The 12,884-nt window shown below is 45.2% G+C and overlaps 1 protein-coding gene across 6 annotated transcripts in view; it reads right to left on the bottom strand.

The window, feature by feature from the left end:
* The window catches only part of Rbms2 (RNA binding motif single stranded interacting protein 2), a 63,117-nt gene that overhangs the window by 35,619 nt on the left and 14,614 nt on the right, over positions 1 to 12,884 (bottom strand). For 3 of the 6 annotated variants that reach the window (XM_057757461.1, XM_057757460.1, XM_057757462.1), the window contains exon 1: positions 12,227 to 12,396. The exons of the other annotated variants lie outside the window; for them this stretch is intronic. In XM_057757461.1, coding sequence (XP_057613444.1) covers positions 12,227 to 12,292 — 66 coding nt within the window. In that variant the 5' untranslated portion in view covers positions 12,293 to 12,396. Of the gene's footprint in view, positions 1 to 12,226; positions 12,397 to 12,884 lie in introns of those variants that run through there. 6 annotated transcript variants of the gene reach the window in all.

Below are 12,884 nucleotides of genomic sequence, written 5' to 3'. Positions count from 1 at the left end.
ACAGCCCCAAACCATGAGATGTAAAAGCTATGAAGTCAGAAACCAAAACAAACAGAAAATCAAAAAAGAAATCAAAGGAAAAAGAACATAGAGGGAGAAAACAGTGACCAGGAGAATTTCAAGAGAGCTAAACAAAAATAATTGCATCTATGAAGCAAAAGCAAAAGTCAACATAGAAAGGCAGACACAGCGGGGCATGCAGCTGCAAGTCCGGGCAGGAGTGACAGGGAGTTCTAGACCAGCCAGGACGAGAGTAATACTTGTCTGTGTCTCAAAACAAAACCAGCCAGGTGCTGGTGTATCTTTTTTGTTTGTTTGTTTTTGTTTTCGAGACAGGGTTTCTCTGTGTAGCCTTGGCTGTCCTGGAACTCATTTTGTAGACCAGACTGGCCTTGAAATCAAAGAGATCCACCTGCCTCTGCCTTCCAAGTGCTGGAACTAAAGGTGTGCGTTACTACTGTTTGGCTGATCTTTAACCCAGATTAAATATGATTTCAGATTTCAAAAATATGGATACTAAGGTTAGAAGATAGAGTAAATGGAACCTCCCAGAAAGTAGAACTAAAGACTAAAAAAACAAATACAAACAGGGCTGGAGAGATGGCTCAGAGGCTGCTCTTGCAAAGGACCAGGGTTCAGTTCCCAGCACCCACAAGAAAGCTCACAACTGTCTGTAACTCCAGTTCTGCGTAACCCATCGTTTCCTGTCCTGAGAGCACTGCACGCGTGTGGTACGTGGACCGACAAAACACCACCCCCATGAGATAACATTTTTAAAGGACAGAAAATGGTGAGTGGGTATGGTTCGGTGGCACACTCCCAGGACTCAGGAAGTCAAGGCTTGGGTTTCAGGCCATCCTGAAATACGTAGCAAGAACCTATCTCAAAGAAACAAAACAAAACATGACAACGAAAAGAAACATAAGGAATGAACTTCAGAAAGAAAATAAAATAAAGGAAATTATAATAAACAAAACATCATAATCAAAGTATAGAAATTTCTAGGCTGGGGGCTAGAGAGATGGCTCAGTGGTTAAGAGCATTGCCTGCTCTTCCAAAGGTCCTGAGTTTAATTCCCAGCAACCACATGGTGGCTCACAACCATCTGTAATGAGGTCTGGTGCCCTCTTCTGGCCTGCAGGCATACACACAGAATATTGTATATATAATAAATAAATATTTAAAAAAAAGAAAGAAAAGAAATTTCTAGGTTGGAATGAGTACCTAACTCTAAATGAACAGGATACACACAAGGTAAACACCCATCAAACTTCGTAGCTCTTGGGTAGGATCCTAAAATCCTTCCAAAATAGACAGGAAAGGAACATTCCCAGGACAGGCTCAGGAGTCAAGTTAGCATCAGTCAGCAATAACACTGTGAGTCAGGACAACCAAGTAATGTCCAAACCAGCAACTACATATTCAGTCAATTATCAATAAGCGTTACCATAGAAAATATTTTCATATTTGCAAGTTAAAAAAAAAGTTTCACCAGGTGGTGGTGGCGCACGCCTTTAATCCCAGCTCGGGAGGCAGAGGCAGGCGGATCTCTGTGAGTTCCAGGACAGCTAGGGCTGTTACATAGAGAAACTGTATCCTGGAAAAAACAAAGTTTCCATTTGACTAGGTGACTCTCTCACCTAACACACACAAAACATACACATACCCACACTAACACAAACAACCCACAATAGCACAAGCATACACACTCAGACACACTGACACACAAAATATATGCACACACCCACCCTAGCGCAAATACACACCCATACTAGCACAAACACACACACTCAGACACACACACAGAAGACATTAGAGCAGAGAGATGGGAGGGGGTTTAGTGGTAATGGGAAGGAGACAAGAGAAGGTAAGGGCTGTGAATACGCTCAAATTATACTATGCACATAAGGAAACCTCTTAGTATATGTAATTAGTATATGCTAATAGAAACATTTTTTAGAAATGAGGACTGAGCATGGTAGTCCATGCCTAGAATCACAAGAGTTTTGGAGTCAGAGGCCGAGCCTGAGTTCAAGATCATCCTCAGCTAAGAGTGAGTTCCCAGCCTAGAGTACAAAGTGAAGCCGTGTTTCAAACAATTATTTCAGGCCTAGAGAGATGGCTCAGGGGTTAGAGTGCTTGCTGCTCCTGCATGGGATTGGACAGCTTCCAGCACCCACATCAAGCTGCTGATAAACCTGCAACTCCAGCTGCAGGGAATCCAATACACTCTGCAGGCTTCCGCTGACACGGGCACCCAAGTTAAAACCAGGCACTGTGGTGCACGCCTTTAACACCAGCACTTGGAAGGCAAGGGTAGGCAGAAATCTGAGAGTTCAGAGACACCCTGGTCTATATACATACATGCACTACACATACATACATACACTACACATACATACACATACACACATACATACATACACACATACATACACTACACACATGTACATACACTACACATACATACACACATACACTACACATACACACATACACTACACATACGTACATGCACATACATACATACACTACACATACATACATACACTACACATACCTACATACACTACACATACGTACATACACTACACATACGTACATACACATACATACACTACACATACATACACTACACATACATACACTACACATACATACATACACTACATACACATACATACACTACACATACGTACATACACTACACATACATACATACACTACACATACATACATACACATACATAAGTACATACACTACACATACGTGCATACACTACATACACATACATACACTACACATACGTACATGCACATGCATACGCACATACACTACACATACGTACATACACTACATACACATACATACATATACACACAAATACATAAACATAAATGAACTGTTATTTAGATCACAGTTATGTAACCATAACCTCAATTTTAAAACATTTCCATTATTTCCCCAAAGAAACCCATCCCTATGGATCTGCCCGTTCTGGGCACTGCACACAATGGAGCCATTCTCCATACGCTCTCCTGGAGCACCTTTCTTCCCCGAGCTCACCGCTGATCCATTTGCAGCAAGCGTCTGTACTTCACGCCTTTACCCGGCTGCACAGCCTGACTGTACGGGCAGGCACCGTGATTCACTGACCCTCCACCATCTGATGGAGTTGGGAGTTGTCATGTAGGAACCACTATGAATAATGCCGCTGTGAACACCTGTGTGCCTGTTTTCCTCTCGGGTAAACATCTAGGAATGGAATTCTTGGGTCCGTATTTAACCTTTAGTAGCTGCCAAGCTTTCGAAAGTAACAACATTTTACCTCCTTCTGCCATGGACCAGGGTTCCAGTTACTACACGCTACCTGTCATGAGCGCTAACACGGGAGTGCAGCCATACCACACACCTTCTCAGACCCTGCATAGGAATGGTCCCCTCTTCAACTAAACACACAGCTTCGAGGACTCACAGGAAGTGGTGAGAGGGGAAGGAGCAGCTGGCTAACCAGGCAGATCAGTCAAGTCCACCTTGGCAACCAGTGGGGGGAGAGATGCCACAGCCAGACAGCACCCACTGATATTACAACCAATGGGGGGAGAGACACCACAGCCGGACAGCACCCACGTCACTGATACTGATATTACTTGCCTTTGGTTGGTTGATAGGTTGTTTTTTGAGGCAGGGTCTAAGGTAGCTGAGGCTAGCTTTGAACTCTCTATGCAGCCACGGTGACCTTAAGTTACTGATCCTCCTCCCTTCACATTTGATGGGTTGGGATTACAGAGAGTGCCATCATGCCTATAAGACTATTTATTTATTTAGAGACCTACAGTTTTGTTATTGTTGGTTGGGTTTTGTTTGTTTGTTTTTATTTATTAAGAAAAGAGTCTTGCCGGGCGATGGTGGCGCACGCCTTTAATCCCAGCACTCGGGAGGCAGAGGCAGGCAAATCTCTGTGAGTTCGAGACCAGCCTGGTCTACAGAGCTAGTTCCAGGACAGGCTCCAAAGCCACAGAGAAACCCTGCCTCGAAAAACCAAAAAAAAAAAAAAAAAAAAGAGAAAAGAGTCTTAAACCCAGTGGTGGTGCCCGTGCCTTTAATCCCAGAGGCAAGTATTCAAGGCCAGCCTGGTCTACAGAGTTGAGTTCCAGGAAACCCTGTCTTGAAAAACGAAAAAAAAAAAAAGAAAGAAAGAAAGAAAGAAAGAAAGAAAGAAAGAAAGAAAGAAAGAAAGAAAGAAAGAAAGAAAGGAATTTTAGGGGTGGTAAGATGGCTCAGCAGGTAAAAATCTTTGATATCAAACCTGACAACTTGAGTTTGATCTCAGAGACCAACATGGTAGAAAGAAAGAATGGACTTCCACACGTGTTCTGTGGCGTGTGCTCCCAGGGTGTGTGTGTGTGCACTATGTGTGCTCGTGCATGTGTGCACCGTGTGTGCTTGTATGCACGTGTGTGTGTGTTTACGTGTATATGCATAAAAGTCACTTTTAGAAAGCGTAAAGGGGGCCGGGCAGTGATGGCGCACGCCTTTAATCCCTGCACTTGGGAGGCAGAGGCAGGCGGATCTCTGTGAGTTGGAGACCAGCCTGGTCTACAAGAGCTAGTTCCAGGACAGGCTCCAAAACCACAGAGAAACCCTGTCTCGAAAAACAAAAAACAAACAAAAATAAAAAACAAACAAAATCAGTCCCATGCCAGGTAGTGTGGTGCACACCTACAACCACGGGATCAGGAGGTGAGGAAGGCTAGCCTGAGTTACAGAGAGACCCATCTCAAACACACACAGACACGCATGCACACATACGCACATGTACACATGTACATACACACATGCCATACACATACACTCACACACATACACACACGTGCATGCACACACGCACAGCTGAGAGATAGTACAGCAGGTAAAACACTTGCCAAGCAGTCTTTCCCGAGAATTGGTGTTCAGATCTTGAGAACCCATGCAAATGCCGTAACTCCCCGGTGGACGCGGTGTCCACCTGTGATTCCAGGCTCCAAAGGGGCAATGGGGCTTCTGGAGCAAACCAGCTAGCCAGAGTAGCTATACCACACAGACACACAGGGGGAAGAGAGGAGACACATGTGAACACACACGTGAACACACATATACCACACAGACACATGGGGACACACACATCCACACATACACCACACAGACACACGAGACACACATGTGAACACAATACCACACAGACACATGGGGGCGGGGAGGGGGGGAACGAAACCAAAAGCAGTCCGTTTCTTCTTCCTAAAGGCCATAGCTACGGTGGAGATAAATTCTAGCAAATGCCAGGAGATGATGTCAGGGAAGGCGGGGCCTCTCACAGGCGGAATCCCTTGAGTCCCAAACATTCCCCCACCTCCCTACTTCATCTCTGCATGGAGGCAGTGCCTCCAAACATGAGGGCGCAGTTTTCAGACCCACAAGCTAACGTTCTTGCTTTCTATTTTTTACCTGGCTCAAGACCATTACCGGTTCTTTAAGTAATCACATTAAATTCTTGTAGAATTCTTGTTGAAATCCACACTTTCCCATTCTGTAACTTTATGTATTTACTTATAGTCTCCTCCTCCTCCTCCTCCTCCTCCTCCTCCTCCTCCTCCTCCTCCTCCTCCTTCTCCTCCTCCTCTCTCCCCTCTCTCTCTGAGTCTTGCTCTGGGTGGGCTGGAATTTGCTCTGTGAACAGGCTGCCCTCGAACTTCACATAGTTATTTGGCTTCTGTTTCCGGAGAGCTGGGACTCCAGGCACACGCTGTGTGCCGACAAGCTTGCTTCCCTTTTGTAACGATTTCGATTACAAAGGACAAAAATTTAATGTCCCAAGAAAGACTGCCTTTATTAGCTGATTTTAAATTTTTAATTTATCCGTTAATTTGTTTTGTGGTTCTGGGGATTCGACCCAGAGTCTTGAGTAAGGTAAGCAAGTGTTTTCCCAAGAAGTTATGGCTCCACTCCCCGCAAAAAAAAAAAAAAGATTTTTAGGGACTAGAGAGATAGATGGCTCAGTGGTTAAGAGGACCCAAGTTCAGCTCCCAGCACCCACATCAGGTGGCTCACAACTGCTTGTAAGTCTGCCTCTAAGGGATCCGGCATCCCTGGCCTCTGTGAGCACCTGCACTTGTGTGGACCTACCCACACACATACACATAAATGTTTTAAAAAATTAATGATCTCTGTGTGTATGTGCGTGCGTGTGCGTGTATGTGCGTGTGTATGTGTGTGTGTGCGTGCGTGCGTGCGTGTGTGTGTACGCTCATGAATGCAGGTACCCACAGATGCCAGAAGCACCCAGTGCCTCTAGAGCTGGATTTATGGGCAAGGTCCCTGAGGTGGATCCTGTAATCTAACTCTGGTCTTCTACAAGAGCAGTACACACCCGATCTCAGAGACTCCATCACGGCCTCCACTTCGCTTTTCTGAGACAGGGTCTCACGCAGTCAAAACTGCCCTTGAATTTACAATCTTTTTATTTATTTAATTATTTTTTATTTTATTTTTCGAGACAGGGTTTCTCTGTAGCTTTGGAGCCTGTCCTGGAACTAGCTCTTGTAGACCAGGCTGGCCTCAAACTCACAGAGATCCACCTGCCTCTGCCTCCCAAGTGCTGGGATTAAAGGCGTGCGCCACCACCTCCCGGCTGTAGCGAAACATTCTTACACACAATCACCTTCCCCTCTAGAACCCATGTGAAACCAAGCCTAGCCTCACGTGCCTATTAACCCATCACTGGGACAGAGAAGCGGATCCCCAGAGCTCAACGGTAAAGACATCCTGGCTGTAAACTCCTCTCCTCCCTCCACCACCACACGCAGAATAAGAAAACTGTGACTTTCAGAGAAACACGGCGCCACATGCAAATTATCCCATATACTTGGGAGGTAGAGACAAGAGGATCAGTAGTCCAGCTTTTTACCAAGGCTGAGATGAGCCTAGGCTACGTGAGACTATGTCTCTAAAGACAAAAGAAACAAGGAAATGATGACTGCCAGGAATTACTAGGGAAACCTCCCTTGGTAGGTGAAATACACGAGATGCTTCAAAGTAAACTACCCCTGCTTCCATGTGTTCTCTTTTTGAGACCTGTGCCACCACGCCTGGCTGTTGCTGTTTTGAGACAGTCTCACTAGGTTTGGGACTCATTACATAGACCAAACTGGACTCTAATTCTGAGATTTAAGAGTATGCAAACACATCCAGCCTTTTTGTTTTTTGAAGACAGGGTCCCAAGTATCCCAGGTTGGCCTTGATCTTGCCAAGTAAACCAGAATGACCTTGGACTTCTGATCCTGCCCCCCCTCCCCCCCACACACACCTGGGACGACAGGACCCACTGCATGCTGGTTTTTGGATGCTGGGCTGGAGCCCAGAGCTCACGGATGCTAGGCAAGCAGTTTACTAATAAGCTTCCCCATTTTTACTTTATTCTCTAAAAACTGCATTATATTGGCCAGGCCGTGGTGGCTCACACCTTTAACCCCAGCACTCAAGAGGCAGGTGTATCTCTGTGAGTTTGAGGCCAGCCTGATCTACAGAGCAAGTTCCAGGACAGTCAGGGCTACACAGAGAAACCCTGTCTTGAAAAAACAACAACAACAACAAAAAAAAAACAAGCAAAAAAAAAAAAAAAGGATTACATTTTTATTGCGTGCATGCACACTACAGCACACATGTGGGGGAAACAGTTCCGCCCCCCACGTCACGGCAGGCTCTTTTGTTGTTGTTGTTTGTTTTGGGACAGGGTTTCTCTGTAGCTTTGGAGCCCATCCTGGAACTAGCTCTTGCAGACCAGGCTGGCCTCGAACTCACAGAGAGCCGCCTGCCTCTGCCTCCTGAGTGTTGGGATTAAAGGTGTGCGCCACCACCGCCCGATGAGTTTTATTGTTTTTATGAGACAAGGTCACACTATGAACCTGGTCTGGTCTAGAAATCATTATGTAAATGAGGCTGGCCTCAAACTCGGGCCTCTGACGGTGAGGGGTTCAGGCGTGTACGGCTTCAGCCTGTTTATGGGGTGCTGGGAGCTGGAGACTACCAGGGCTTCATGTGTATTGAACAAGAACTCTACCAAATGAGCTACGTCCTGACCCCACCCCTTTGTCTTTTGTTTGAGGCCTGGGCTTGAACTTCTAACCCTCCTCCTGCCTCTATCGACAGAATGCCTGCATGACAGACGTGTGACATTCAGCTTTTGTTTTAGACAGATTCTTGCAGTGTGACAGAGGCTACCCCCGACTTGTGCCAACCTTCTTGCCTCTGCCTCCCAAGCGCTGGGTCTGTGCCCCGACACCTGCAGTGAAACTGTCTCAGTATGAAGTCTGGAAAAAGTACACCAAGCTACCGGCAGACATTTCCTCCAGGAGTGGGGTCTGAGCAAGACAGACGTGAAGAAACTACAGGACTTTATTTTACAAATATTTTCGTTCTGAATTTTTAAAAGAGCGCATTTTACGGTTATCACTAAAAATTAACAAAATATTTTTAAATTTCTCTTTCTCTCTTTTGTTTTATTTTTTTGAGACAGGGTTTCTCTATGTAGTCCTGGCTGCCCTGGATCTCAGAGCAAGCCAGATTTGAACTCAGAGATCTGCGTGCCTCTGCAGGGATTAAAGATGTGCGACACTAGATCAAGTTGCTTGTTTATTTTTCTGAGACAGGTTCTCTCTACGTAGACCAGGCTAGCCTTAAATTCACAGAAGGCTACCATGCACATCCCAAGATCTTTTTTTTTTAAAAAAAAAAAGATTTATTTATTTATCATGTATACAACATTCCTTCCATGTGTGCTTGCATGCCAGAAGAGGGCACCAAATCTCATTATAGATGGCTGTGAGCCATCATGTGGTTGCTGGGAATTGAACTCAGGACCTCTGGAAGAGTAGTCAGTGCTCTTAATCTCTGAGCCATCTTTCCAGCCCTCCACATCCCAAGATCTTTAAAATTGTTAACTTTAGGTAAAAAGTGCGCAAAATGGATTGGAAAGATGGCTTAAGTAGTTAAGAGCACTGGCTGTTCTTTCAAAGTACCAAGGCGGGGTTCCCAGCACCCACTGTTATCTGTTGACTCCAGTTTCAGGGGTTCAACAACTTTTCTGGCCTCCAAAGGCAACAAGCACACATGTGGTGTGCAGACATACCTGCAGGCAAAACACCCATACACATTTAAAAAAAATAGTGCACAAATTGCTTTGCCTGGTGGTGCTTGCCAGTAATCCCGGGAGTCTGGAGATGAGCCAGCCAGGAGGGCTGGCTGCTCTGTTTGAGGGCACCTTGGTCTACACAACTAGAGTAAGTTTCGAGCCAATCAGGGTTACACAGTGAGTAAGAAAGAAAGAAAGAAAGAAAGAAAGAAAGAAAGAAAGAAAGAAAGAAAGAAAGAAAGAAAAAATAGCACAAGAGAAAATACATTGAAACTCTTAGTTTCCTGAAACATAGAAACAAATGCGCTAAACTAGCAAACTCATCTGTCAACAGCAAGATAAAGAGCAACACAGCAGTGTCTCAGTTCATATGCCTGGAATTCACCAGTCCATACACACACACACACACACACATAAGAAACCAGTCATATGTCTCAGTTCATATGCCTGGAATTCACAAGGCCATACATACATACATATATACACACACACACACACACACACACACATGAAATCAGTCATATGTCTCAGTTCATATTTCACAAATCCACAAGTTCACACACACAAAATCAGTCATATGCACGGCCGCAATGCAAATACAACTTCTAATGTTTTAGAACACTGACTGCAAGAATCTGAAGACTTCTATTTTCACCGAACATTTTCATTTACTTTTTTTATGTACGTAGAGGTCAGAAGATAACCTGTGGGAGCCTCCTTCTACCTCGGGGGTTCTGGGGATGGAAGTCATGTCCTTGGGCTTAAAAGTACAACCTTTGCCAGCTGAGCCATCTTAACAGACCCCCAAAGACTTTTTTAAAATTACTTTTTCACTCTTTTTTATTATTATCATTAGTGTGTATCTAGTATGTGTGTGTGAGCACGTACACATGCCCCACTGTGTGTGTGTGTGTAGGTCAGAGGACAAACGTCAGGAAGGGAGTGATTCTCTCTTTCTTCCATGGGACCTGAGGCTGGAAATAAGGTCATCAGGTTTGTGTGGCAATCGCTTTTCCCCACAGAGCCATCTCACCAGCCCCCAGAATTCTTGACCATATATTTGTAACAATGCAGATGTCCCCCCTTCTAGCCAGCCAGACCTTATAAATTATCAGGAGGAGATATGAGATTAAATCCAAACCCACAGTCCTATCTCTCACTGCTCGCACTCCTCTACGCTTAGAATCTAAACATTAGGCTGTTTGCTTAGTTGCCAAGTGCATGTCTAGCATGTGCAAGGCCATAAATTCCAGCCCCCAAACCAGAAAACGGAATCTACATCCTAAACACCTCTCATAATCCACAGGGAGTGGAGAGCTGAGAAGACATTTTCGATATATTCAGATCGGAAGTTCATTCAGTTTTATTTTAACCGTTATCCGGAGAAACTTGAATGGAAGAAGAATCAGGAAGGAGCTGTAATGGAAGCTGTGGGGAGGCTGAGCCAACAGCATCACAGTTTGAGGACCAGGCTGGCCTACATAACAGAACCCTACTGAAAACAAAAAGGAAGAAGAGGAAAAAAGGAAGAAAAAGAAAAAAGATCCAGGTGCAGTGGCTCATCTCATCCATGCCCGTGATCCTAGTAGGGCAGCAGCAAATTCAAGACCAGCGTGGGCTACAGAGTGAGTTCTAGCCTGGGGTAAAGAGGGAGGCCATATCTCAAAACCCCAAAACTTACAAAAAGAGAGAGATAGAGAGAGAAACTTTTCTACAGTACTATATAGATTTGAGGAGAATAAAGATAGATGGCCTATTCCCCTTTCAAACAAACATACATATAAATGAATAATATATATGATAGGAAATCAGTCTATACATTATCCATATTGATACATTATTATATAACGTAATCAAAAATATGTATACAGCTTTCTTTCTTTTTTTCTTTCTTTTTGGTTTTTCAAGAGAGGGTTTCTTGTGTGGCCCTGGCTGTCCCGGAACTTGATATGTAGACCACATTGGTCTTGAACTCAGAACTCGAAGATTTGCCTGCCTCTGCCTCCTAAGTGCTAGGATTAGTGGCCCGTGCCACCACCTGGCTGTAGAGTTTTATTCCTGTAAGCACAGAAACAGAATGAATACCACATAAACTAAGACCTACTAGGGTCCTGCCCTGATGAGATACTGGTGTTTCAGTCTCTGAAATGGTCTCTTCAGGTCCAAGAGGACGTGAATCTTTCTCTAGCTCCAACATTCCATCAGAGAAGCTAAGCACAGAGCTCTGGAAGAACAAAAATGTCCAGAGTAGGTTGGAAGTTCCCCTGCTTAAGTCCTTCTCCAGCTCTGTGTGCCACGAAACATCAAGAAACTGCCAAGGATATTCTCTGGCATAGGGGCAGGACTGTCCATCTCTCTCCAGGCTGTCTGTTCACTCAACCATAGCTTAGCTTCTCAGGCAGCCAGGGGTTAATCATAAAGACTCCAGGAATCCTTGCTGAGCCTGGCTATCTGCAGGGTTCCAAGTATCCGCTCAAAAGGCAAGACCCAAAGAATCACAGAGCTCCCTGCCTTAATCCCGAAGCATGTTATCTCCCCAAATTCCTCTGCCAGGATGGGTGGAGTAGGGTAGGGTCTCCAGTCTAGAAACAAACTCAATTCTTGATGAGCCCGGAGTCCTCTCGGAATACCTGTGACTTCGGCTATCTGGTTTGTGTAAAAAGGGAGGTGGAATGGGGGTAGGGGAAGACACAAGTAGCCAAAGTGATAAAATAATCCTGTGGGGAATGAGCCTAGGGACAAAGTCTGGGATGACACACTGTCCTCAAGAACATCGGCACATCAGCAGACAGCCAAGCTAACTTCATTTCACAAGATGTAAACTCGCAAAGTTGACTGCTCTTATTCCGCGGCCGTCTCTGGCCTCACAAACCCTGGATCTAAAGTCCTTCAACTCCAGAACCAGGTGCGAAAAGGCAGGGAAAGAAGGGGCAGAAGCTGAGGCGCTGAAGGGGGAGAGAGGAATCTCGTTCCCCTCTTAAAGGAGAATGCTTAAACCAAGGGCACTCCCGGACCCCTCGGAAAGGAAGGAGCAAGATTCCCCAAAAGCATTTTCCTACCTTCTTGTTGTTCTTGTTATACCCAAAAGTCGAAATCCCAGGCCTGGAAGTCACTGATAGCAGCATGTTTTCTTCACTGTTAGAGAACTAAGAGAAAGGAGAGAAGGAAAGGGAGGGGTGGAGAGGGAGGAGGGAGGAGGGGGAAAAGGAGAGGGAGAGGGGAAGGGAGGGAAAGGGAGGGGAGGAGAAAGGGGAGAAAAGGAGCGAGAGAGAGAGAGAGAGAGAGAGAGAGAGAGAGAGAGAGAGAGAGAGAGAGAGGGGGGGGGGGCTGCGGGGAAGAATGAGCTAGGTCTGCCTCGCAGTCGCTGACAGAAGTTAACCGAGAGTCAGGACAAGCCACGTCCACTGGGTCCTAATGCCCAGGATGTTCTAGTCTGGTTTGTTTTCCATAGGCTTAGTAGTTGGAGCTAGAGAGAAGAGTTCTTAGGTCTAGTCCCTGTCAAATGCAGACCCATTCCCTCACGAACAAGTTCTGATTACCACAAAAAGACAATTATCCTACTACCAATAAAAGACAAAGATTTTTGTTGTTTTGATTTGATCTGAAACTTTCTTTCCCTAAAATCTCAGCTACAAGATTTCAAGCTGGGCCTACAAGATGGCTTAGTGGTAAAAAGGTTGCCAAGCCTAAGTTAGGTCCTCAGATCTACAAGGTAGA

The sequence above is a fragment of the Chionomys nivalis genome, chromosome 25 (assembly GCF_950005125.1).
Source record: "Chionomys nivalis chromosome 25, mChiNiv1.1, whole genome shotgun sequence".
NCBI classification, from domain to species: domain Eukaryota; kingdom Metazoa; phylum Chordata; class Mammalia; order Rodentia; family Cricetidae; genus Chionomys; species Chionomys nivalis.
Note: the sequence above shows the minus strand (reverse complement) of the source record. Positions and strands in the feature narration are given on the sequence as shown.